We start from the raw sequence: 21,091 nt of genomic DNA, 5'->3' as shown, positions 1-21,091 counted from the left end.
TCCCCGCCAAAGCGGCCTGGCCCTCGTAGCTCGGTCGGGCCCCGTCTGGCTGCGGGGAGCGAGAGGGATGAGCCGGACACACACCCGGACCCACGTCAGACGTTTACTGGAGCCTCCAGAGGCGGGAGGCTGGATTGGGTGGGCGGAGGTCTCCAAGGGAGAGACCGGGACCCCCGGCTGAGAGGGGGCAGGGAGCCGTGGATGTCTCGTGTGTGCTGAGGCGAGGGCGGCTGTGACAGCAGGCCCGGTTATGAGGAAGACGGGGCGGTTCGTGTATCGTGGCGGGGCGGGAGGAAGATACCCTCCCTTCTCCCGCCTCACTGGCCCGGGCTACTCTCGGCCTCCTCGGACTCCGGTTGGTTGAGCTCGGCCCTCTCCTCCTCCTCCTGGCTCTCGGGGGGCTTCCTGGAGGAAGGGGAGCGGTCGCGTAAGGGAGCGGCTCCCAGGCCCACGGTCTCGGGGACTCAGGCGATCTCCCCCCCTCGTCCCCGCCCTCACCTCTCCTCGCCCAGCTGGCGGCGCCGCCTCCTCCACAAGACGATCCCCGCCACCAGGGCCATGGCCCCCAGGGCCCCCAGCACCCCCAGCACCAGGGCGAGGGTCTGCAGGGTCCGGCCCCCCACCGAACCTGGGGAGGAGAAGAACAAAACACAGGAACCAGGGGATCGGGGCATGGGGGCAGGGGGACCATCTGCTCCTCTCCTCCATCCCATCTTCTCCTCTCCCTTCCTCTCCCTTCTTTCTTCTCTCCCCCATCCTCTTCTCTCCCCTACCCTATTCTCTCCTCTCCATTTCGCTCCTTTCCCCTACCTTCTCGTCTAATAATGATGGCATTTGTTAAGCACTTACCACGTACCAGGCACTGTAAAGCGCTGGGGTGGATACAAGTAAATAGGGTTGGGACAGTCCCTGTCCCATATAAGGCTCTCAGTCTCAATCCCCGTTTTACAGATGAGAGAACTGAGTCCCAGAGGTCTCACAGCAGATGGTGAAGCTGGGATCAGAATACATGACCTGACTCTCAGGCCCATGCTCTCTCCCCGGGGCGATGCCCCTCTCGCTCACTCTCCTCTCCCCCACCCTGTCCTCTCCTCCAGGTCTGGGTCTGTGACTCCCGGCCTCTGGCCCTCACCTTGAGCGTGGCCGTCTCCATCACCCGTCCCTGGAAAGCAAGAGGGAGAAGGTCGGGGCAGGGGCGGCGGCCTGGTGGAGGTGGGGGAGGCAGGGCGAATGGGGCTAAGGGGAAGCTTGCTGTGTGTGGGGGGTCGCGGGGGGAGCTGGGGCCGCACCAACCCGTGAGGCGGACGCTGAGGCCGACGCTGCTCTCCCTTTGGTTCTGGTCCCGGCCCGTGGCCACGCAGGTGTAGGTTCCGGCCTGCTCGGGCCCCACGGCAGCTAGCAGGAGCACCGGGCCCGGGGGTGCTTCCAGCGGGGAGCCCTGGGGTGGGGGAGGAGGAGGGCAGCCGGAGCCCGGGTCACCCCGGCCCCCCTCCTCCGGCCCCCCCCCCCCCCCGCTCTGCCCCTCCCCGCCCTCCCCCCTCACTCACGTCTTTGAGCCAGTGGAGACGAGGCGGGGGGCGGGCGGGGGCCTCGCAGGTCAAGGTCACGTCCTCCCCGGCCCCCACGCTCCCCCCCTCCGGCCGCATCGTCAGCCGCACCTCCTGGAGGGGCTCTGGCGGTGGTGGGCGAGAGGGAGGGGAGCGTGGAGAGCAGAGGTCAGAGGCCCGACCTCCACTCGCCTCCGCCTCCGCTCCCCCCCGCTCGCCCCCCAGCCTCACCCCAGACACTGGGCCGGATGGGCGACCCCGAGTGGAGGGCCCGGCCGTGGCCCGGGAGCGGGACGTAGCTGCAGGAGAAGGCAAGGCGCGGGGGGCCTCCCCGGGCCGGGACAACCGTCAGGGTCGACTCCACTCTGTACAGGCCCGTCTCTGGGTCTCGCCTCGTCTCCTCCCGCACGGACGTCCCTGGTGGGGGGCAGAGGGAGAGGGATCTGAGTGGGGAAGAGGGGGTGGAGGGATCAGAGCGGGGAGGAGACTCGCCCCACCACCCCGGGAACACGCTCACCTTTCCCATCGGGCGTCAGGACCTTCCCGTTCAAGTGCCAGCACACGGCGCCCGCCGGGTACCCGCCGTCCACCACGCACGTCCCCACCTGCGACGGCACCGGTCCCGTCGGTGGCCCTGGCTTCCCCGGGACCCCCCACCTCCGAGCGACCCGTTCCCCCCACCCCGGCCCACCCAGTTCACCCCCGTTCCTTCCCGCCTCCAGGCTTGGGACCTTGCTGGAGATGCCAGCCGTGAGCTCCGAGGCAGGATCTAAGATCTCTGGCTTCCTGGGAATTTCTGAGAGGGGGAGAAGAATACTGGTTGTGAGCTCCCAGAGGGCAGGGATCGCGCCGGCCAACTCTCGGGGGTTGTCCTCTCCTGAGCGCTTAGTACGGTGCTTTGTACCCAGAGAGCGCTCCAGTAAATCCTCCCGGTGGAGGGGAAGGGTTGTGAGCAGCGATTGTCTTTCTTTATGACCGTGTTGTACTTTCCAAGCGCTTCGTACGGTGCTCCGCACCCAGCGAGCGCTCAATAAATACGACTGAACGGATGAACGAAAGCAGCTGTGATAATCACGAACGTTACGGCACCCGTGAAGCACCTACTATGTGCTGAGCACGGGGGGAGATCTGAGCACGTTCATCAGGCGGGACTCGGTCCCTGTCCCCCATGGGGCTCGCCGTCTGAGAGAGAGTAGGATTTAATCCCCATTTTACGGACGAAGCGAGTGAGGCCCAGAGAAGCGAGACGGGTGGCGGGGCCGGGATTGGAACCCAGGTCCTCCGCCTCCCGGGCCCGGGCTCTTTCCGCCAGGCCCCGCTGCTGCTCAGGGGAACGTGGGGGGGAAGGCGACGGGTCCGGGGAGGGGATGCTCACGGTAGACCCGGACGCGGTAGTTGGACTTGGTCTCCCGGCCGGCCCGGTTGACGGCCCGGCACCGGAAGATGCCCTCGTCCTCAATCCCGACGGAGGGCAGCAAGAGGGAACCGTTGGGCAGGACGCGGGCCACGCTGTCCAGGGGGCCGCCCTGGCCCGCCACCACTTTCCACGCTTCCGTCCGGCCCGTGTTCTGCGGGAGAAGGGAGCCGGGAGCTGCAGGGGGTGGGGCCCCCCGGGAGGGGCAGGTGGGCCGGGGGCTTCGGCCGGGAGAGGGGCTTCACTCACCAGTTTCCACTCCAGCTGCTGGGGGGGTTTGCGGGGCGCCCCCTTACAGTTGAGCAACAGCGGCTCCCCGATGCGGGCGCTGATGTTCTGACCGCCCACCGCTGCGGGGCCGGGGGAGAGAGGTGGGGGGGGGTCGCGGGAGGTCAGGGGACGGGTCCCGGGATGTCAAGGGCAGAGGGGGTCGTGGGGGAAGAGCGGGAGCGGGGGGTTTGCAGGAAGCCCGGGAGTGGAAAGGGCTGGGCGTGGGGGCGGGTGCCGAACGGGAGGACGCTGGGGTGTTTCGCGGAGGGTCCCGTACCCCCGAGGCTGAGGAGGAAGATCCAGGCTCCGGCCGAGTCCATGCTGTCGGCTCCCCGGGGCCCCGGCTCCGTCTGACCCCGGGGCGGCCGCCGCCCTGGGACCTCCCCCCCGCACCCCATCCCCAGGGGAATGCCAGGAATCCCTCTCTGCTCAGGGAGAAGGGCCCTCGACGTGCCAGCCGGGCACACGAGGCGGCAAGACCAGGGCCCGGTTTCCCCAGCGGGAAGGTGGGCAGGGGTGTAAGAATGATAATCGTAATGTCGGCATTTGTTAAGCGCTTACTATGTGCAGAGCACTATTCTAAGCGCTGGGGGAGATACAGGGTCATCGGGTTGTCCCACAGGCGGCTCACGGTTAATCCCCATTTTCCAGATGAGAGAAGCAAAGTACCTTGCCCACAGTCACACAGCTGACAAGTGGCAGGGTCGGGATTCAAACCCATGACCTCTGACTCCCAAGCCCGGGCTCTTTCCACTGAGCCACGCTGGGGGCTCCTCCCCCAAACTGACCCCAGCCCCCATTCGTCCCCTCGCGGGCCGCTCCTCACCCCTTCCCCCTCCACCGGCTCCACTCCGGCCTTCCAGGCCTAGGTGGCAGGCTAAAGCCCGGACTCCAGTAGGTGCTGGGGCCTGGCCTCTCCCTCGGGGGATGGAGGGACCCCAGACCGAACCGGGGGAGCCGGTGGGGTGTGGGGGCAGAGGGCTCGCTCAAGGAAGGACGGAGGGGGACGGGAGGGCAAGTAGGTCTAACAGGAGGGGAAGGCAGGAATGCCAATGGAGAGGCCTTGGAGGATGAGAGCCGGGGAACCGAGGTATTAAAGAATTATCCACCAAACCCAGGGAAAAAAGACATTTCTTTATTTAAAACTGCAGTTTGTTCCGCTCAACTAAAGTTTACAAGCGGCTCCCAGACACTCCCACCCCTGTTCTTTCTCTCCCCCTCCTCCTCCTGCTCCCCGCCACCACCATCACCGCAGCCCCTTTCCCTTCTCTAAACCCGGGTGGAGCAGGAGAGAAGCCGCAGGAGGAACGAGGCATCCAGATTTCCTGAGGGAGCCAGTCCCAGTCCCTCCTGCCCCCATCTCAGGGCGTCCTGGGCAATGTCCCCTGCAGACCCTTTCCTAGAATCCCTCCCCCAAAACCCTGAGAGTCCCCCGAGGGCCGGGGAACACTACGAATGGATAGCGACCCCTCCCCAAACCCCAGATTTGTATTCTTGAGTGGGGCTGGGGACGGGGGGTGGGGGGGCTTAGTCCCCTCTAGACTCTGGGAAAGCAGAAGTTCTGGGGACACACGCACACTCACACGCAAGCCTCCCTTCCCTCCCCCATCATATTTGGCAAATTCACCTCCCCCCCTTCCCTCCTAGTCCCCACCAAAAATCTAGGCTAATGATCATCAAAAAAAAGGGAAACATTTTAAAACATTGAAACATGTTGCTCCTTAGGGGAGCGGGCAGAGGGGCCTGGGGGGTGGGGGGTGAGGTCTGAGCTCCAGTATCATCTTTGTTCCTCAAAACCCTCCGACTCCCCTTCCCCTTCTCACTCCCTCCCTCCCCTCGGGTGGGGAGGGGGACACAGAGTATCTGCCTGCAGAAGTGAGATCCCCCCGACAGGCCCAAGTGTGGGAGCCTAGGATGGGTGGACCAGCTGGGACTCCCCAAAAAATGTGACCCTCACCCCTTCAACCCTAGCAGTCACCCCCATCCCTCCCCCCCATGTGGAAAAGAAACAAAAAGAATTAGTATTGTTATAAATTGAACTAAAAAAAAAAGGAAAATTGGCAAATGCAGGGATTTTTTTTCTTCTTAAAAAAACAAAAAAACCACCAAACCAAAAACCCAAACAGAAAAACCAGCCACGATTTCCTAAAATAGCAGAAAAGTCCCTCCGAGGTAGATATCTGACTAGACACTCTTGTCCACCAAGCGATTCTATTGGTTTAAGATGAGCTGCGTATGAGGTAATAGAGCCGTCTCTGGGGGTGCCCCACTCCTGCCCCTCTCCCTGGCCCTGTGGCAGGGGTGTGTGGGGGTGGTGGGGACAGGGGTGCAGCCTGCTCTCCAGCCCGCTCCCTGTTTTGGGGGTCCCTGGGCGGGTGGGAGCTGGCCTCTTTGCCCCTCTGGGACGGCGGGGGCCTCGAGGAAAAGTTGGGAGGGACCCACAGGGTTAGTCCTGGGAGCGGGAAGGGGCAGAGAGGAGAAACAGAGAGACATGGCGGCGGCAGAGAGACAGGGAGAGACAGACCGGGCAAGGGGAGGACGAGGAACGGGAAAGGGGAGAAGGGGGTGAGGGGTGAGAGAGAGAGAGAGAGAGGGACACAGCCCTGCCCTCCCCGCCGGGTCGAGGCTCCCCTGCCCCAATTTGTCTCTCAGTCTGCCTTGTGCTTCTCATTGGTGCGTGCTGGGGGCCGGGACCACCCCGCGGCCCCGGAGAGCCGCCCCCCCCCCCCCCCCCCCCCCCCCCCGGAGCGGGGACGAGGCGGTCAGTTGGACGTGTCGGAGTGGACGCTTCCGGGCCCTTCCGTCGGGGACGTCACCGAGGATGGGGTCACGGCCTCCTGCCAGCCTCCGCCGTTCGCCTGCGCGGGCGGGAGTGGGGGGAGAGGAGAGAGGGAACCGGTTAGTGAGGGGGGAGGGGCCTGGGACGGAGAGGGTCTTCAGGTCCCCAGTCGGGGGAGACTTGTGGGTCGGGGGAGGGGAGGGACCCCCGATACGCACCCTCATCTCCCGGGGGCTGTACATCTGCCCTCCCGCGAGGTTGTCCCCGTAGCCGCCGGGCCCCATGGAGTGACGCAGAGACTCGACCTGCAGGAGCACACGATGGCCCTCTGGGTAGGTGGCGGGGGGGCTCCAGGGGAGGGGCCTGCATCCTGAGGAAGGGGCTGGGGGGAGGGAAAACCTGCCTCTTGGGGAGGAAGGAAGGAAGGGGGTGCAGGGGAGCCTTGAAGGGGGAAGAGGGGGAGCCCCAAACGGGGAAGAGGGAGAGGCCTGAAAGGGGCAGGAGTTCTGAAGGGGGTGTGAGGGAGAGCTGAGAAGATGAGGGGGAACTCTGAAGGGGGCTAGAGGGGAGGCAGGGAGGAGGGGGAGCCGGGGAGGAGAAGAGGGGGAACTTGGCCAGAGGGGGAGCTTGGAAGGAGGTAAGGGGGAAGCTCAAAAGGGAGCGGGAGGGGAAGCTCAGAAGGGGTGAGAGGGAGCTCGGGAGGGGAAGAGTGCCAAGCGTTGGGGAGAGGGAACTGCGGGGTGGGGAAGCGGGGCGAAGGGAAGAGCCCCGGACCGACCTGGGAGCCCGGGTAAGATTCTCCGTTGAGGCCAGGCATCCCCAAGAACATGTCTCCAGACCCTGAGAGGTTGAAGGAGCCCCCGGAACCTGTCGGGAGGCAGTAGAGATTCAGACCAAGCACTGGCTGGGGCTGGAGGGGCGGGTCTGGCACCCCCAGACTCCCTCCCCCACCTCCTCACCCCTCCACGAACACCCCAGGACCAGCTGGGCTCATCTGTGGGCAGGGATCGCGTCTCCCAACTCCTCTGTACTGGATTCACCCCCAGCGCTCAGTACAGCGCTCTGCAGACAGCAAGCGCTCAATAGATACCCTTGATTGCTAGGCACACAAAAGAAACACTCATTGTGGAGGAAGATAAACGTAAACCTTAAGAGCTATCAAAATGATTGTGAGACCGGAAGCAAACAGGACATCTTCCAAGAATGGATGAGTCTCTCACAAATGAGCGGGAGCCCTCCCCCCGGCCCGAGTCTGCCCCACCGCTTAGTACACAGCAGGCGCTCAATAAATAGCATTACTGTTCCTACCCATTTCCCTATTCAGTCATATTTAGTGAGTGCTTACTGTGTGCAGAGCACTGAACTAAACACTTGGGAGAGTAGAATATGACAATAAACAGTCACATTCTCTGCCCACGAGCTTAGTCCTAAGGACTGTATAATAATAGTGGTATTTGTTAAGCACTCCGCATGCCAAGCCCAGGGACAAATCAATCGATTCTCCATATGGATTGAACTCTTAATTGTATACAGAACACTGTACTAATCACTTGGGAGAGAACAGGAGAGTCAAGAGGAATGCCATGCAATCAGACAATGAATCGATGCAAATGCAAATCAGACCATCATTCCACCCTCCTGTCCCATCCTGGAATCAATCCATTGATGGTATTTATCGAGCGCTTATTATGTGCAGAGCACATTATGTGCAGAGGACGAAGCAACGCACAACGCTGCCTGCCCGTAACAGGCTTCCGGTCTAAATGGTTCCCGGCTGATTTATCCGAGATGGATCCGAGCGGCTGGGACGGGGGGGGCGGCTTCCCCATTCCCCCTGGCTCATTGTGTCCCCTACCCCACCCCGGGCCAACCGCAAGTGGGGGGCTTGAGACGGGGGGGCCGTACCTGCGGAGGAGGGGGGCGTGGGAGAGCTGGCCCGGCTGTGCCCGCCCTGAGTGACGGACACCGCCGTCTTCACGGCGTAAATATTGGCTTCTTCCTGGAACTTCCCGATGTTCTTCTTGTATCGGATCCGTTTATTCCCAAACCAGTTGGAGACCTGAGGGAGCGGGAAGGGGGTTCGATCAAGACCGTGAGACCCGTGTGGGACGGCCCAATCACCTTGGATCTACCCCAGCGCTTAGGACAGTGCCCGGCACTAGTAAGCGCTTCACAAATGCCACAGTTAAAATCGTCTCGGTTTCCACGACCGCCACTCACCTCCCGGGCGACCTCGGGCAAGTCATTCATTCAATTGCATTTACTGAGCGCTTACTGTGTGCAGAGCACTGTAAATGCTTGGAAAGTACAATTCGGCAACAAATACAGATGATCCCTACCCAACAATGGGTTCACAGTCTAGAACGGGGGAGACAGTCAACCAAACAAAACAAGTAGACAGGCATCAATATAGAGTTATACATACACATGGTTAATAAAGTAAATAGAATAAAAAATACGTGCAATGAACAGACACATTCCCTCCCTCCTACTTAGATTGTGAGCCCCCAGTGAGACCATCTGATTGCACTGTATTCCTCTTGACTCTTTTGTCCTCTCCCAAGCATTTAGTACAGTGTTCTGTACACAGTTAAGAGGTCAATACATACGGAGAATCGATTGATTTATCCCAGTACTTGAAAAGTGGGGTACTTAACAAATACCACTATCATCATCATTATTATTATCACGGCCCATAAGAGCACTTAACGAGGATCTCTATTTTATTACTATTATTACTATGATTATCCTCTGATCTGTAGTCCCAAAGTGCTTAATAGCACCCAGAGGCGGCTCAATAGCAGCAGGAAAAGTAATAGCATTTATTAAGCGTTTACTATGTGCAAAGCACTGTACTAAGTTCCTGGAAAGTGTAGCCGGGGGGAAGTAGACCTGATCTCCAGCCTTCAGGGGGCTGACAATGTCGAGAAGCAGGGTGGCCTGGGGGCAAGATCCCAGGCCTGGGACTCGGGTTCTCATCCCGGCTCCGTCACCTGTCCGCTGTGATGATTTTGGACAAGTCACTTCACCTCTCTGGGCCTCAGTTTCCTCATCTGCAAAATGGGGATTCAATCCCAGTTCTCCCTCCTACTTATAACGTGAGCCCCACGTGGGACCTGGTGGACCTGTATCTGTCCCAACACTTAGTGCAGTGCCCGGAACATAGTAAGCACCTAACAAAATCACAGTTCTTACAAAATTGAGTTGGTAGTGGGACTGGTGACAGATGCATTAGGAGAGATGAATAAACCCCCCTATAACAATACCGTGTTATTTGGTAAGCGCATACTACGTGCCAAGCACTGTACTAAGCACGAAGGTAGATACAAGATGATCAGGATGGGGTTCACAGTCTATGTAGGAGGGAGAACAGATTTTGAATCTCCATTTTGCCAATGAGGAAACTGAGGCCCAGAGAAGTACAGTGACTTGCCCAAGATCACGCAGCAGACAAGTGGCTTACGGTCTCCAGACTCTAAGCTCTTTGTGGGTAGGGAATGTTTATTGTTACATTGTCAAGCGCTTAAGCACAGTGCTCTGCACGCAGTAAACACAGAATAAACAGAATTGACTGGTGGAGCCAGGATTAAATCCCAGGTCCCCCGACTCCCAGGCCTGGGCTCTTTGCATTAAAAATAATAATAATAGAGATATTTGTTAAGTGCTTACTATGGGCCAGGCACTGTACTAAACACTGGGGTGGATACAAGCGAATCGGGTTGGACACAATCCCTGCCTGGTGCGGGGCTCACAGTCTCAATCTCCATTTTACAGATGAGGGAACCAAGGCCCAGAGGAGTAAAGTGACTTGTTCAAGTTCACACAGCAGACAAGGGGCAGAGCCACAATTAGAACCCATGACCTTCCGACTCCCAGGCCCGGGCTCTATCCACTGGGCCACCCTGCTTCTGGACATTAAGACTCTCAAGTCCTCCTCCTTCTCGCCCTCCTCCCACCGAAGCCAGCTCTTTGCCCACAGCCCCTCGGGGGGCCCCCGGAATGCTTAAACCACCGAATTTAGCCTCCACTTGCCTAGAGCGGCCCCCAGAGTAGGAGAGGCGGGTCACTCTGGGCCCCACACTGTTTCTGTTTCTTCTGTCGGCAAAGGGAAGCGCCTCACGGCCGAGTCTCAGCGGCCCCCGGTCCGCCCCGCGCCCGCCGGGGCTGCCCCGGCTTCGCCTCTCCCCCATGGGGCGGCCCCTCCGCCCCCGTGGCCCCCTCTCCCTCCCTAGGGCTGGCACCCCGCCCTGCTCCCCACGGCCCCTGGGCACCTGGGAGACGGTGATGCCACATTTCTTGGCCAGCTCCTCCTTGGCCTCCTCGCTGGGGTATGGGTTGCTCAGGTGGGAGTAGAAATATTCGTTGAGGACCTCGGTGGCCTGCTTGCTGAAGTTCCGGCGCTTCCGTCTGGGGGAAGGGGAGGGAAGGGAAGCGGGGGAAGAGCGATCAGGGGCGGCCGGGAGGCCCGAAGGGAGGGACCAGGGGGAAGATGAGCTGAGCTGAGCTGAGCTGAGCAGGGCCTGGGAGAAAGTAGGCCTGGGTCCTGGAGGGTGGCGGGGTTCAGGGACAGGATGAGGACGGGGGCAGGGAGTGAAGTTGGAAAGGGGATGCGGAGGGGGGCTGGGAGGCAGGGCGCCTGGGTCCTGGGATGAGCGGGAGTGGCAGGGCAAAGGGGTAGTGGCGGGTTGGGAGGCAGGATGCCTGGGTCCCAGAGTGAGAAGGGAAGCAGGAGAAAGGAGGGGCGGTGGGGAATGAAGTTGGAAAACGAGTGGGGTCAGGGGGCTGGGGGAGGCAGGATGCCTAGGCTCTCTGGAAAGGCACAGGGGCAGGACAGGGGGGTCGGGGTCCGGGCGGCAGGACGCCTGGGCCCGGGGGCGGGACGGGGATGGGGGGCCGGGCGGCAGGACGCCTGGGCCCTGGGGGGCCGTGGGGGGCCGGCACCTGGCGTCCAGGAAGCGTGAGCGCAGGATCATGACGGCCTCACACGTGCTCTGCTTGAGCTGCATCTGGATGGCACTGAACTTGCGGTGGATGATGCTGACCATGCGCTCCATCTCCTTGGGGGCCACCGGCCGCGTCCGGCTCTGCTCCCGCAGCAGGTTCATCACGTGCGTCGTGAACTCGTTGCACGCCTGGGGAAGGGGAGGGGGCGTCAGACCGGCCGTCGGTGCCGGGGGCAGTAAGCGCTCCTCATCCCACTTCTGACATCTCTTCGGCGCTTAGTACGCTGCCCGGCACATAGTAACCGCTTACCATAACCATGACCCCTTCGTCATTTCAGGGTTTTTTAATGGAATTTCTTAAGCGCTTACTATGTGCTGGGCACTGTAAGAATAATAATAATAACTGTGGTATTTGTTAAGCTCTTACTGAGTGTCAAGCACTGTACTAAGCCGTGGAATAGATAGAAGGTAATCGCGTCGGACACAGTCCCTGTCCCACATGGGGTTCACGCTCTTAATCCCCATTTTACAGATGAGGGAACTGAAGCCCAAAGAAGCCAAGTGACTTGCCCAAGATCTCACAGCAGACAAGTGGAGGAGCCGGGATGAGAACTCAGGACCTCTGACTCCCAGGCCTGGGTTCTTTCTACTAAGCCACGCTGCTTCATACTGCTTAATAATAACAGTAACTGTGATGTTTTCATTAAGCGCTTATTATGTGTCAGCCAGTGTACTAAGCTCTGGAGCAGATCCAAGCTAATAGGGTCGGACGCAGTGCCCGTCCCATAAGGGGCTCCCAGTCTTAATCCCCATTTTACAGATGAGGTAACTGAGACCCAAAGAAGTGAAGTGACTTGCTCAAGGTCACACAGCAGACAAGTGGCAGAGCTAGGATTGGAACCCAGGTCCTTCTGACTCCCAGGCCCGGGTTCTACTAGGCCATACTGCTTCTCGATTATCCATTATTATAAATGATATTAATAGTATCATCTTGACCCCAAAGGACCACGTTCGCCGGCCCCTCGGGGCCACCGACGACCCTCTCTAGGTTCTGCAGGTTTTCTCCAAGATCTTGTCGAGTGACGCTTTGTGTCACATCGCCCGGCGCTCATCACGGTGCTTGGCACAGAGTAAGCTTAACCAATACCAACTAGCCTCATCATTCACCTCGGTCACACACATGGAGAAGCCAGGTGGCCCGGTGATAAGCGTGCAGCCCGGAGAGTTGGGAGACCCCGGATCCTCATCCTGGCTACGCCAGGTGACCTCGCCTAGGCCCGATAGACCACCATTCTCTCCTCCTTCAAAGCCTTATTGAAGGCCCATCTCCTCCGAGAGGCCTTCCCTAAGCCCCCTTTCCTCTTCTTCCACTCCCTTCTGCGTCCCCCTGATTTGCTCCCTTTATCCATCCCCCCTCCCAGCTCCACAGCGCTTAAGTCCATCTCCATCATTCACTTCTTTCTACTGATGTCTGTCTCCCCCCACTAGACTGAAAGCTTGTTATATTGTCGTACTGTCCTCTCCCAAGCACTCAGCACAGTGCTCTGCACACAGTAAGCGCTCAGTAAATACTGACTCTTCACTCCTCTGGGCCTCAGTTTCCTCACCTGTAAAATGGGGAATCGGTACCTGCTCTCCAACTGCACCTGATCGGATTGGAATGTAACTCGCCCAGTGCTGGGCACAGAGTAAACGCTTCACAAATACCACAGTTATTACTCCTGATGAATATCATTTGATCAGTGGTATTTACTGAGCGCTTATTGTGTGCTGAGCGCTAGACTCAGCGCTCAGGAGAGGACAAGGCAAAAGAGTCGGTAGACATGTTCCTCACTCCTTGCTTCCCTGTAAAGGGGGTCTCAATACCTGCTCTCCTTCCCCGCGTGACTCTGAACCCTGTGTGGGAAAGGACCTGGATCTGAGCAGTTTGGATTGCATCTACCCCAGCGCTGGGCACGTAGTAAACGCTTCACAAATACCGCAATTATTATTATTCTTTCATCCATTCAATTGTATTTATTAAGCGCTTACTGTGTGCAAAGCACCGTACTAAGCGCTTGGGAGGGTACAATACAATAGACCCATTCCTGGCCCACAATGAACTCAGGTCTAGAGGGGGAGACGGACATTAATATACAAAAATAAATATTTATTAGGTAAATAAATATTACTGATGAGATCATTCAATCCACAGTATTTTTTGAGAACTTACTGTGTGCAGAGCACTGTACTCTGCGCTTGGGAGAGCACAACACAACAGAGTCGGAAGTACCCCAGGTAGTTGGGGAGGTAAGCGGGAGGTGCCCTGCCCACAAGGAGCTTACAATCTAGAGGAGGAGTTTACAGTTATTAATATTACATTATTATTATTATTACCACTCACAGAAGGGAACATTCAACTGTAGCTTCCAGGCCAACAAAGGGGGTCTGGCCTCCCTGTATATTGGAAGCTTTTTTAAAAAAAAAAATGGGATTAGTTAAGCACTTACTGGGTGGTAAACACTGTTCTAAGTGCTGGAGTAGATATAAGTGCATTAGGCTGGACACAGTCCCTGTCCCGCACGGGGCTCACAATCTAAGTAGGAGGAAGAACAGGAGAACCGAGGCATGGAGGAGTGAAATAACTTGCCCAAGGTCACGCTGCAAACATGTGGCAGAGTGGGGACTACAACCCAGTCCTCTGACTCCCAGGCCCGGGTGCTTTCCATTAGGCCATGCTGCTTCTCCTTGTGGGTAAAGAACGTCTCTACCAACTCTGTCGTATCGGACCCTCCCAAGTACTCAGTTACAGTGCTCTGCAGACAGTAAGTACTCGATAAATACCATTAATTGACTGAGGGCAGGGAACATCTCTCCAACCCTGTTGCATTGTCCTCTCCCAAGCGCTCAGTCCAGTGATCTGCAAACAGGAAGCGTGCCATCAAGACCACTGATGGATTGACCGAGTGAGTGTCCCTAGGGTGGGGTTCGGCGGCCCCTGCCCAGCCTCCGGGCCTTCCCGTCTCACCTGCTCATACTTCTCCAGCTCTGAGTGGTAAATGTGGCGGATCTGGGCCAGCTTGCTCCGGTAGTCCGAGTGCTCGATGGAGTTGTCCGGGGACACCCCGCCCCCCGAGGCGGCTGCGGCGGCCGCGGCTGCCGCCGATCCCCCGCCCTTCTCGGGCCCGGCCACCCCCTCGGCCAGAAGCATGTTGTCCAAGCGCATCAGCTGGGGGTCCACGGGCTCTTCCTCCTGGGAGCTGCGGATGCTCAGTCCTGTGGGCGGGGGGGAGGGGGCGGACACCGGTAGTGGGGTCGGGGATCCCCTCCCATCCCCGCGGACCAGCCGACCCCTGTCTTCCTCGGGTCGGGGGAGGAGGGTCCGAGGGGCCACCCCGGGATGGGCCCAGTGGAGACATTACCTGTCTTCTCTTTGATCTCACACAGGACGTTAAAGAGGGCCGGCTTCATCCGGTGACAGTTTAAAGCGTGCTTCCTGCCGGCGGGGGGTAGGGGGAGAGGGATGTGAGATGGGAGGGGAGACACTGGGGCGGTGGGGAGGTACTGGGGGGAACTGAGGGGAGAGGGAGAGGAGGGTGGCACAGGAGGAACTGGGAGGAACTCGGGAGAGAGGGAGGTGAGGGTGGGATGGGAGGAACGGGGCGGGGGAGAGGGAGATGAGGGTCAGATGAGGGGAACTGGGAGGAACTGGGGAGAGAGGGAGATGGCAGTAGGATGAGGGGAATCGGGAGAACTGGGGAGAGAGGGAGGTGGCAGTAGGAGGAGAGGAACTGGGGGGCACTGGTGGGGAAGAGGGAGATGAGGGTGGGATGAGAGGAACTGGGAGGAACTGGGAGAGACGGAGATGTCAGTAGGAGGAGAGGAACTGGGAGGAACCGGGGGGACAGGAGATGAAGATGGGACGAAGGGAACCGGGAGGGATGGAGGGAACTGGGGGGGAAGAGGGTGGGAGGTGTGGGAGGGGGAACGTGCCTACCAACTCTATTGGATTATATTCCCCCAAAAGCTTGCATACAGTGCTCTACACATGGTAAGTGCTCAATAAATACCCTTGATTGACTGATGGGGGTGGGAGGGGAGGGACTGGGGGGAAAGGTCGATGAGGGTGAAAAGGGGGAAACTGGGGGGGAGAGGAGAACCTGAGAGGGAGAGATGGGGGTGGGTGAGGAAAAGCCGGGAGAAAAAGTCGATGAGGGTGGGAGGGGGGAAACTGGGGGGTGGGAGGGAGTGAGATGGGAGTGGGAGGGGAGACACCGGGAGGGGAAGAGGGGGGTGGGGGGGAAGGGGGAAACTGGGGGGGGAGAGGGAGTGAGATGGGGGTGGGAAGGGAGAGAGAAGAGAGGAGGAAGAGGTGAAGGGGAGCGAGTTGGGAGGAGCGGGAAGTGGGGAGGAGAAGAGCGGGGGGGGGGGGGGGGCGGGCGACGGGACGGGAGGAGAGGGTGGGGGGCTCCGGGGGGTCTGGGGCGCCTTCTCGGGGGGAGCCGGGGCTGGGGGGGGTAAAGCGGACCCCCCTCCCCACCCCCGCCGGAAATTCCCCCTTAGACCGAGAGCCCCATGTGGGGCCAACAAGTCAGTTGGCCGGGATTGTATTGTTTGTGGGCCGGCGCTCAGTCCGGTGGTCGGGGAGGGAGGGGGCCCGGGGGGCGGACTCACTTGGCCTGGGCCTCGTCCAGAGTCTGGTCGGTGATGGTCATGATCTGCTGCAGGATGTCCCCGATGGCGTGCTTGCCCCGCGCCGGCCCCCCGGAGCCCTCGGCGGGGGGCTCCCCGGCCCCCGGCTCGCCGCCCAGCCCCAGCCCCAGGCCCCGGCCCCCGGCGCCCCCGGAGCCCCCGGAGCCCCCGGACCCCGGGCCGCCCAGCAGCCGGTCCTCCATGGCCAAGGAGGGGGACGGGGGGCGCCCGCCGTCTCCACGCCCGGGGACCCCCGGACCCCCAACTCCGCCGGACTCCCCCAAACTGCTCCCGCCCCGCGACCCCTACTCACCCCCAACTCCGCCCGCCCCCCCACGGACACACACGGACACTCACCCCAACTCCCCAGGCCCCGGCTGGTCACCACCCACCCCCCGGCTCCGGAGGGGAGGGGGGGTCCCCGCTGGCCCTCGGGGGGGAGGGAGAAATTGGGGGGGTGGGGGTGGGTCTCTCCCCGCCCCCCAGAGAGGAGACCCGGGCGGAGAAAATGGAGACTGGAGCGAGGCCCAGCCTGGGGTGTGTGTGTGTGTGAGTGTGTGTGTGTGAGTGTCTGTGTGTGTCCGTGTGTGTATGTGGGGGGGGTGGGAGGGGAGCCCGGGAGGAAGAGGAGGGGGAAAGGGGAGGGAGGGGGAGGAGCCGGGGGCGGGGGAGGAGCGGCACGCACCGCGCACACAGACACCTAAAGAGGCAGGCGAGAGACCCCGCCGGGGTGGGGACAGGAGGGGATGGTGGGGGGGTCTCTCTCCTGGGGGCCCATCGGGATGAAGAACTCTTGGCAATTGGGTGGGGGGCGGCATGGGTCCTGCTGAGGGACGGGGCGCCCCCCTCCCACCCGATTCGGGCCCTGGTCCCTCTAGAGCTCAGCTCAGACGCCCCCCTCACCCCCCGACCCCATCCTCCGCTTAATTAAAACCCGGGGAGCCGCCAAGGTGGGGGCCCTATTTAGAGCGGTCTCCAGCCGCTGATTTAATGAGCCGCTAATTAAGTAGCTGGGGGGGGTGCTGGCACTCGGCCAGCCGGGAGAGGGGGATCCCCCACCTTCCACTTTTTTCCAGGGGCGCGGCCTCCTCCCTCTCCCCCCCAGTCACCAGGCTGCAGACCCAAGAGGATTTTAATTTATTTCACGATCCGAACGGAGTCCACCCGCCCCCCTCCCCAGGCGCCTCCCTGGGGCTCCCCAGGGAGCCCCCCACCCCGAGCAGCACGAGGACCCAAATGGGGCCACAGTGTGGGCGGCCAGGAACGCCTGGGACCCCCCCGGCTCTGAGTCCGGAAGGGTTCCTCTTTGTCTTCCATCCCGGGAGGGCCAGGCCGAGGCAGGGAGACCCGATGGTCCAGCGGGAGCGGGGTCAGGCCTGGGGCCCGGTGGAGCTGGAAAGATGAGAGACCCGTCCGGTCCGGTCGGGTCGCATGAGAGGCGATGAGCTGTCGGGGGTCAGGGGTGGGGTTTCTGCCCCCTTTTCCCCCCACCCAAACCCCAAGGCTGTAGTCCGAGGGGCCGGAGGTGGTGGCAAGCAGGGGTCCGGAGAGGCCTCGGCCCAGCCTGGGGTCCCGGGGGTGTGCAGATCTCAGGGGCAGCGTGGAGGGGTCACGCCAAGAGGGGTCGCGGCTCGAGGGATTGCTGAGTTTTCCTCCAAGCTGGGCTTCTCTCCTGGCTTCTCTGGGCCTGCTCAGACCCGCAGTGTGAGGGCCTCTCAGTAGGACCCTCTAAGGGCTGGCGGGGGGGCTCTCGGCAGGGCCTGCTCGGGGCTGGGTGGGGGGCTCTCAGGATCCTCTCAGGACTGGGTGGGGGGCCTCTCAACAGGACCCGTTCGGGGTTGGGTGGGGGGCTCTCAGGATCCTCTCTCGGAGCTGGGTGGGGCTCTCTCGGCAGAACCCGCTCAGGGCTGGATGGGAGGGCTGTCAGCAGGAGCCCCCCTGGGGCTGGATGGAGGGCTCTGGGGTGAGTAGGGGTCTCTCAGCAGGAACGCGGGGGGTGCTTGCAGGGTTCCGGGCAGTCTGGACCGCTGCTCTTCCATCCGGCCGCCCCCCTGCACCCGCAGCAGCAGCTCCAGCAGCTCGTGCCCCCCCGGGGGCAGCGGGGGCTCCGACCGCTGAGTCTCGATCCTCTGGCACTGCGTGGTTGGGGGTCGGGGGGTGGGTGGGGGAGAGAGGGCAAGGGGAGAGGGAGAGGGTCAGGGTGGGCAGCAGCAGTGGTTTCCCCAGGGCTGGGCGTTCAGGACCCCAGGGTCCCCAAGGAGGGCCCGGAAGGATGGAGGGGCCTGGGGAGCGGGCTCCATCACTTAGCATGGTGCTCGCACACGGGAAGCGCTTTAATACTTTCATTATTAGTAGTAATAGTATTATTATTATCCTTAAGACTCCTGGGTCCCTGAGGAAGTAGAGTTGAGAGGGGGTGGGACTCCTGGGTCTCGGGAGGGAGGAAGCTGGGGAGCAGGGCTCCAACACTTAGCACAGTGCTCGTGCACTTAAATGCTGTCATCATCATTATTTATTCCTTCTTCTTTTTATTATTATTTTTAGGACTCCTGGACCCTGAGGAAGTAGAGTCCAGAGTGGGTGGGACTACTGAGTCTTGGGAGCAGGGCTCCGGCACTTAGCACAGTGCTCGCACACAGTAAGTGCTTAACGAATACAATCAGCGTCATCATGATTGTTATTTTATTATTGTTATTATTATTATCGTCAGGACTCCTGGATCCCTGAAGAAGTAGTGTCTGGAGGGGGCGGGCCTACTGGGCCTTGGGAGGAAGGGGGCCGGCCGGGAACCGGGTCGAGGGTAGACTTGCCTGGTGGCTCAGAATGGTGCTGTAGAGCTGCTCCTTCTCCTCGGGGGGCCGGGCCCGGGCCGGAGCCGTGGCCGCCCCCTCGAACTCTGCTCTCTGCTCCTCCAGCCGCTTGGACTGGGCCTCGGCCACCAGGTCCAGGAAGATCTCCGTCTGGAGTGACAGGAGCGAGGCCGAGTGGGGGGTGGAGGCTGCAGGGAGAACCGGGAGAGGCCGGGAGGGAGTGATGAGAGGCGGGGGGGAAAGGCCGACGGTGCAGTGGAGAGGGGCGGGATCCGGGTGGGGGATTGGGAAAAGGGGAGAGGGTCCCATTAGGGATAGGACCGGGGTCCCGACACTAACCCCTAGACTGTCAATTTCTTGAGGACAGCAGGGAGGGTGCCTACCGACTCTACTGTTTTCTCCTCTCCCGAGCTCTCGGTACGGGGCTGGGCCCACAGTAGGCGCTCAGTAAATACCCCGAACTGATTGCTCCGCACAGAGTAAGCGCTCGCTCCAGAAGCAGAGTAGCTGGTAGCGGAAAGAGCCCGGACCTGGGACTAAATTCTAATCCCAGCCCTGCCAAGGGTCTGCTGTGTGACCCGGGGCAAATCACTTCCACTTCTCTGGGCCTCAGTTCCCTCATCTGGAAAATGGGGATTTAAGAACACGAAGGCCCTTGTGGGACAGGGACTGTGTCCGACCTGACGATCTCGTACCCACCCCAGCGGTCGGTACGGTGCCCAGCACGCAGTGAATGCTTAACCAAGACCTCGATTATTGATTATTAAAGACCTTTGGCGGATTGAAACCAAGCGCAGGGGGCAAAGGGGTGTTGGTACCTGGGTGGTGGTCTCTGGAGGGAGGAGGAGAGGGAGGGGCGGATCTCCAGGGCCGGGCGCGGCTCCCCAGGGGCCAAGCCTGCTGGTCGGACTGTCCGCTCTGACAACACAAACACGGGGTCAGAGAGCGGATGGGGCATCCTGAGGCCGCCGTCCACGGGGTGATCAGATGGTGGGCAGGGAGGGGGGCTACTGGAGGGAGGGGCGTGGGGGAGGAGGAGGGGACACTGGGCCATCCGGCTCCATTCATCCACCCCTCCTGGCTCCCCCATCTCTCTGCCTCTCCCCCCCCGCCCCGCCCCCTCCTGCCCCCCCCCCCCCCGGCCCTCTCCTCACCTGATCGTCGTCCCGCCGGTCTTCTTCTAGGGGTCCCTCTGTCTCCATCCCCTTCGGCGGGGGGACGGGAGGGTAGGAGTCCTGGGTCCCAGGGGCAGAGCCAGGAGCTCTGAAGGGCCCGGCCACCTGGGTCCTGGAAAGATTAAGAAGGAGGGTGGTGGGGTCTGGGGCTCCCAGTTCCTGGCGGTGCAGGGCCCAGACGCCTGGGTCCTGGGAAGATTAGGAAGGGGGCGGTTATGGCTGGGCTCCTGGATTCCGGGGTGGGGGTGTGGGGAAAGGGGAGCCGGAGATGGGGAAGGGGGAGGTGGTCGGGGGGGGCAGCCAGGGACAAGGGGGAAAGGGGCCGGACACCTGGGTCCCGGCAGGGCAGTGGGACCTAGGGGTGTGCTGGGGACGGGGGAGGGGGACCAGGATGCCTAGGTCCCAAGCAGGAAGCTGTGTTCCGCATCAGACTCCCCCACCCCGCCGATGGGCCCCGCCCACCCATCACCAGCTCTACCGTGCCCCCCCCCATGCCCGAACTTCCTCCTGTTCCCCTTTCCCATCCCCCACTCCGGCCCTCTCTTCTCTTGAAAGCCTGTGGGCAGATGTGTGTGAGACAGAGGGACTCAAAACTTGCTTCCCTTTCCCAAAATGGGGTGGGGGGGGGTCTCTCCATGCACCCCCTCTAACCTCCAGTCGCCCGCTTCTTGGGACCTAGAGAATGCCCCTTCCCCCCTACTCCGGTTTGTGCTGTGACAACACAGGAACTCCTCACAGGAAGTGGTTTAGCTTCTAAGGGCGCCCTTCACCCTCCCCACCAGCCCAGCCTCCCTGCCCCCTCAGCCCCTGCCCCATCCCGTGAGGACGGGGCCCTGAACCAGAGAGAAAATTCCCGGTTTCGCTCCCCAGTTCTATCCCCGGGGCGACCCTCGAAGGAGGGAAAGGAAGTAGGGTGGGAAGAGGGAGCCCACCTTGAGCCAGACCATCCCTCCCCCCTTGCCCCGGCATCAGCTGGCTCTTCCTCACCGGTCCCGGTCAGCGTGGGAGGGCGTCTCTCCGGCCTGGGCCCAGAGATCTCCAGGCAAAGGCGAACGAGGTGGGAGCTCGGGGCAGGGGTGGGGACGGACCGGATGTGAAGCCGAGATGAGAAATGCCGACACCGCAGCAGAAGGGATGCGGGGTTAGACTTTGGATTGTCAAGAGTGAGAGGAGCCCCCACCCCCAAGCTGGAATGAGAGGGGAGTGAGGAAGGGCGGGTTGGCACCTGCCACGGTGCAGGAGAGTCAACTTGTCTGGGATCTGGGGAGACGCGCGGGGCCTGGGAAGCTGGACACCTGGGTCCCGGATCCAGGTGAGGAGGGAAGTCAGAAGTGGGAGCGGGGGCCTGGCCGGGTTGTCCTCAACAATTCTCTTTTTCTATGGACGAGGGAGTTGAGAAGAGGGTTAGGGGGCGTAGAGGTCAGTGGAAGTCATTGAATTTGGGGGGCTGAGTTTCCCCGGAGCAGCCACGTGGGGGCGACT

At 61.2% G+C, this 21,091-nt stretch overlaps 3 protein-coding genes across 4 annotated transcripts; all 3 read right to left on the bottom strand.

Moving 5' to 3' along the window:
* Positions 1-97: 97 nt before the first annotated feature.
* AGER (advanced glycosylation end-product specific receptor) lies at positions 98-3,551 on the bottom strand. The gene is made up of 10 exons (XM_039910888.1): positions 3,509-3,551; positions 3,211-3,311; positions 2,923-3,115; positions 2,279-2,343; positions 2,065-2,152; positions 1,725-1,964; positions 1,548-1,672; positions 1,294-1,438; positions 499-628; positions 98-405 (listed from the first exon to the last, which is right to left on the bottom strand). The coding sequence occupies exons 1-10, from the start codon at positions 3,549-3,551 to the stop codon at positions 318-320; spliced, it is 1,218 nt and encodes a 405-aa protein (XP_039766822.1). The 3' UTR covers positions 98-317.
* A 1,859-nt stretch (positions 3,552-5,410) lies between these two features.
* PBX2 (PBX homeobox 2) lies at positions 5,411-15,729 on the bottom strand. 2 transcript variants are annotated; one of them, XM_029055359.2, is made up of 9 exons: positions 15,607-15,729; positions 14,355-14,428; positions 13,961-14,208; positions 10,952-11,142; positions 10,282-10,417; positions 7,916-8,069; positions 6,789-6,877; positions 6,229-6,315; positions 5,411-6,089 (listed from the first exon to the last, which is right to left on the bottom strand). In XM_029055359.2, the coding sequence occupies exons 1-9, from the start codon at positions 15,645-15,647 to the stop codon at positions 5,994-5,996; spliced, it is 1,116 nt and encodes a 371-aa protein (XP_028911192.1). In that variant the 5' UTR covers positions 15,648-15,729; the 3' UTR covers positions 5,411-5,993. The 2 variants fall into 2 exon arrangements, with proteins under 2 accessions (XP_028911192.1, XP_028911191.1); XM_029055358.2 differs by lacking the exon at positions 6,229-6,315 and having other exon boundaries at positions 15,607-15,722.
* A 1,015-nt stretch (positions 15,730-16,744) lies between these two features.
* GPSM3 (G protein signaling modulator 3) lies at positions 16,745-20,000 on the bottom strand. Its single transcript, XM_029055410.2, has 4 exons — positions 19,589-20,000; positions 19,253-19,352; positions 18,435-18,622; positions 16,745-17,759 (listed from the first exon to the last, which is right to left on the bottom strand). The coding sequence occupies exons 1-4, from the start codon at positions 19,634-19,636 to the stop codon at positions 17,526-17,528; spliced, it is 570 nt and encodes a 189-aa protein (XP_028911243.1). The 5' UTR covers positions 19,637-20,000; the 3' UTR covers positions 16,745-17,525.
* Between the last annotated feature and the right edge of the window lie 1,091 nt (positions 20,001-21,091).

This window comes from Ornithorhynchus anatinus, chromosome X5, assembly GCF_004115215.2.
Source record: "Ornithorhynchus anatinus isolate Pmale09 chromosome X5, mOrnAna1.pri.v4, whole genome shotgun sequence".
Taxonomy (NCBI): domain Eukaryota; kingdom Metazoa; phylum Chordata; class Mammalia; order Monotremata; family Ornithorhynchidae; genus Ornithorhynchus; species Ornithorhynchus anatinus.
The sequence above is the reverse complement of the archived record's forward strand: the minus strand, read 5'-3'. Positions and strand labels throughout refer to the sequence as shown.

What these genes read in the sequence shown, in the direction of transcription:
- AGER (XM_039910888.1), bottom strand. Translation starts at nt 3,551, where the DNA reads ATGGACTCGGCCGGAGCCTGGATCTTCCTCCTCAGCCTCGGGG. An exon ending in CCTGACGCCCGATGGGAAAG is followed by an intron (nt 1,965 to 2,064) that starts GTGAGCGTGTTC and finishes GCCCCCCACCAG; the next exon opens with GGACGTCCGTGCGGGAGGAG. An exon ending in GTCTCCACTGGCTCAAAGAC is followed by an intron (nt 1,439 to 1,547) that starts GTGAGTGAGGGG and finishes CCCCCACCCCAG; the next exon opens with GGCTCCCCGCTGGAAGCACC.
- GPSM3 (XM_029055410.2), bottom strand. Translation starts at nt 19,636, where the DNA reads ATGGAGACAGAGGGACCCCTAGAAGAAGACCGGCGGGACGACGATCAG. An exon ending in CTCCAGAGACCACCACCCAG is followed by an intron (nt 18,623 to 19,252) that starts GTACCAACACCC and finishes TTCTCCCTGCAG; the next exon opens with CCTCCACCCCCCACTCGGCC. An exon ending in GCACCATTCTGAGCCACCAG is followed by an intron (nt 17,760 to 18,434) that starts GCAAGTCTACCC and finishes CCAACCACGCAG; the next exon opens with TGCCAGAGGATCGAGACTCA.
- PBX2 (XM_029055359.2), bottom strand. Translation starts at nt 15,647, where the DNA reads ATGACCATCACCGACCAGACTCTGGACGAGGCCCAGGCCAA. An exon ending in GTGGCATCACCGTCTCCCAG is followed by an intron (nt 8,070 to 10,281) that starts GTGCCCAGGGGC and finishes CCGCTCCCTCAG; the next exon opens with GTCTCCAACTGGTTTGGGAA. An exon ending in CACGCCCCCCTCCTCCGCAG is followed by an intron (nt 6,878 to 7,915) that starts GTACGGCCCCCC and finishes GCCTCCCGACAG; the next exon opens with GTTCCGGGGGCTCCTTCAAC.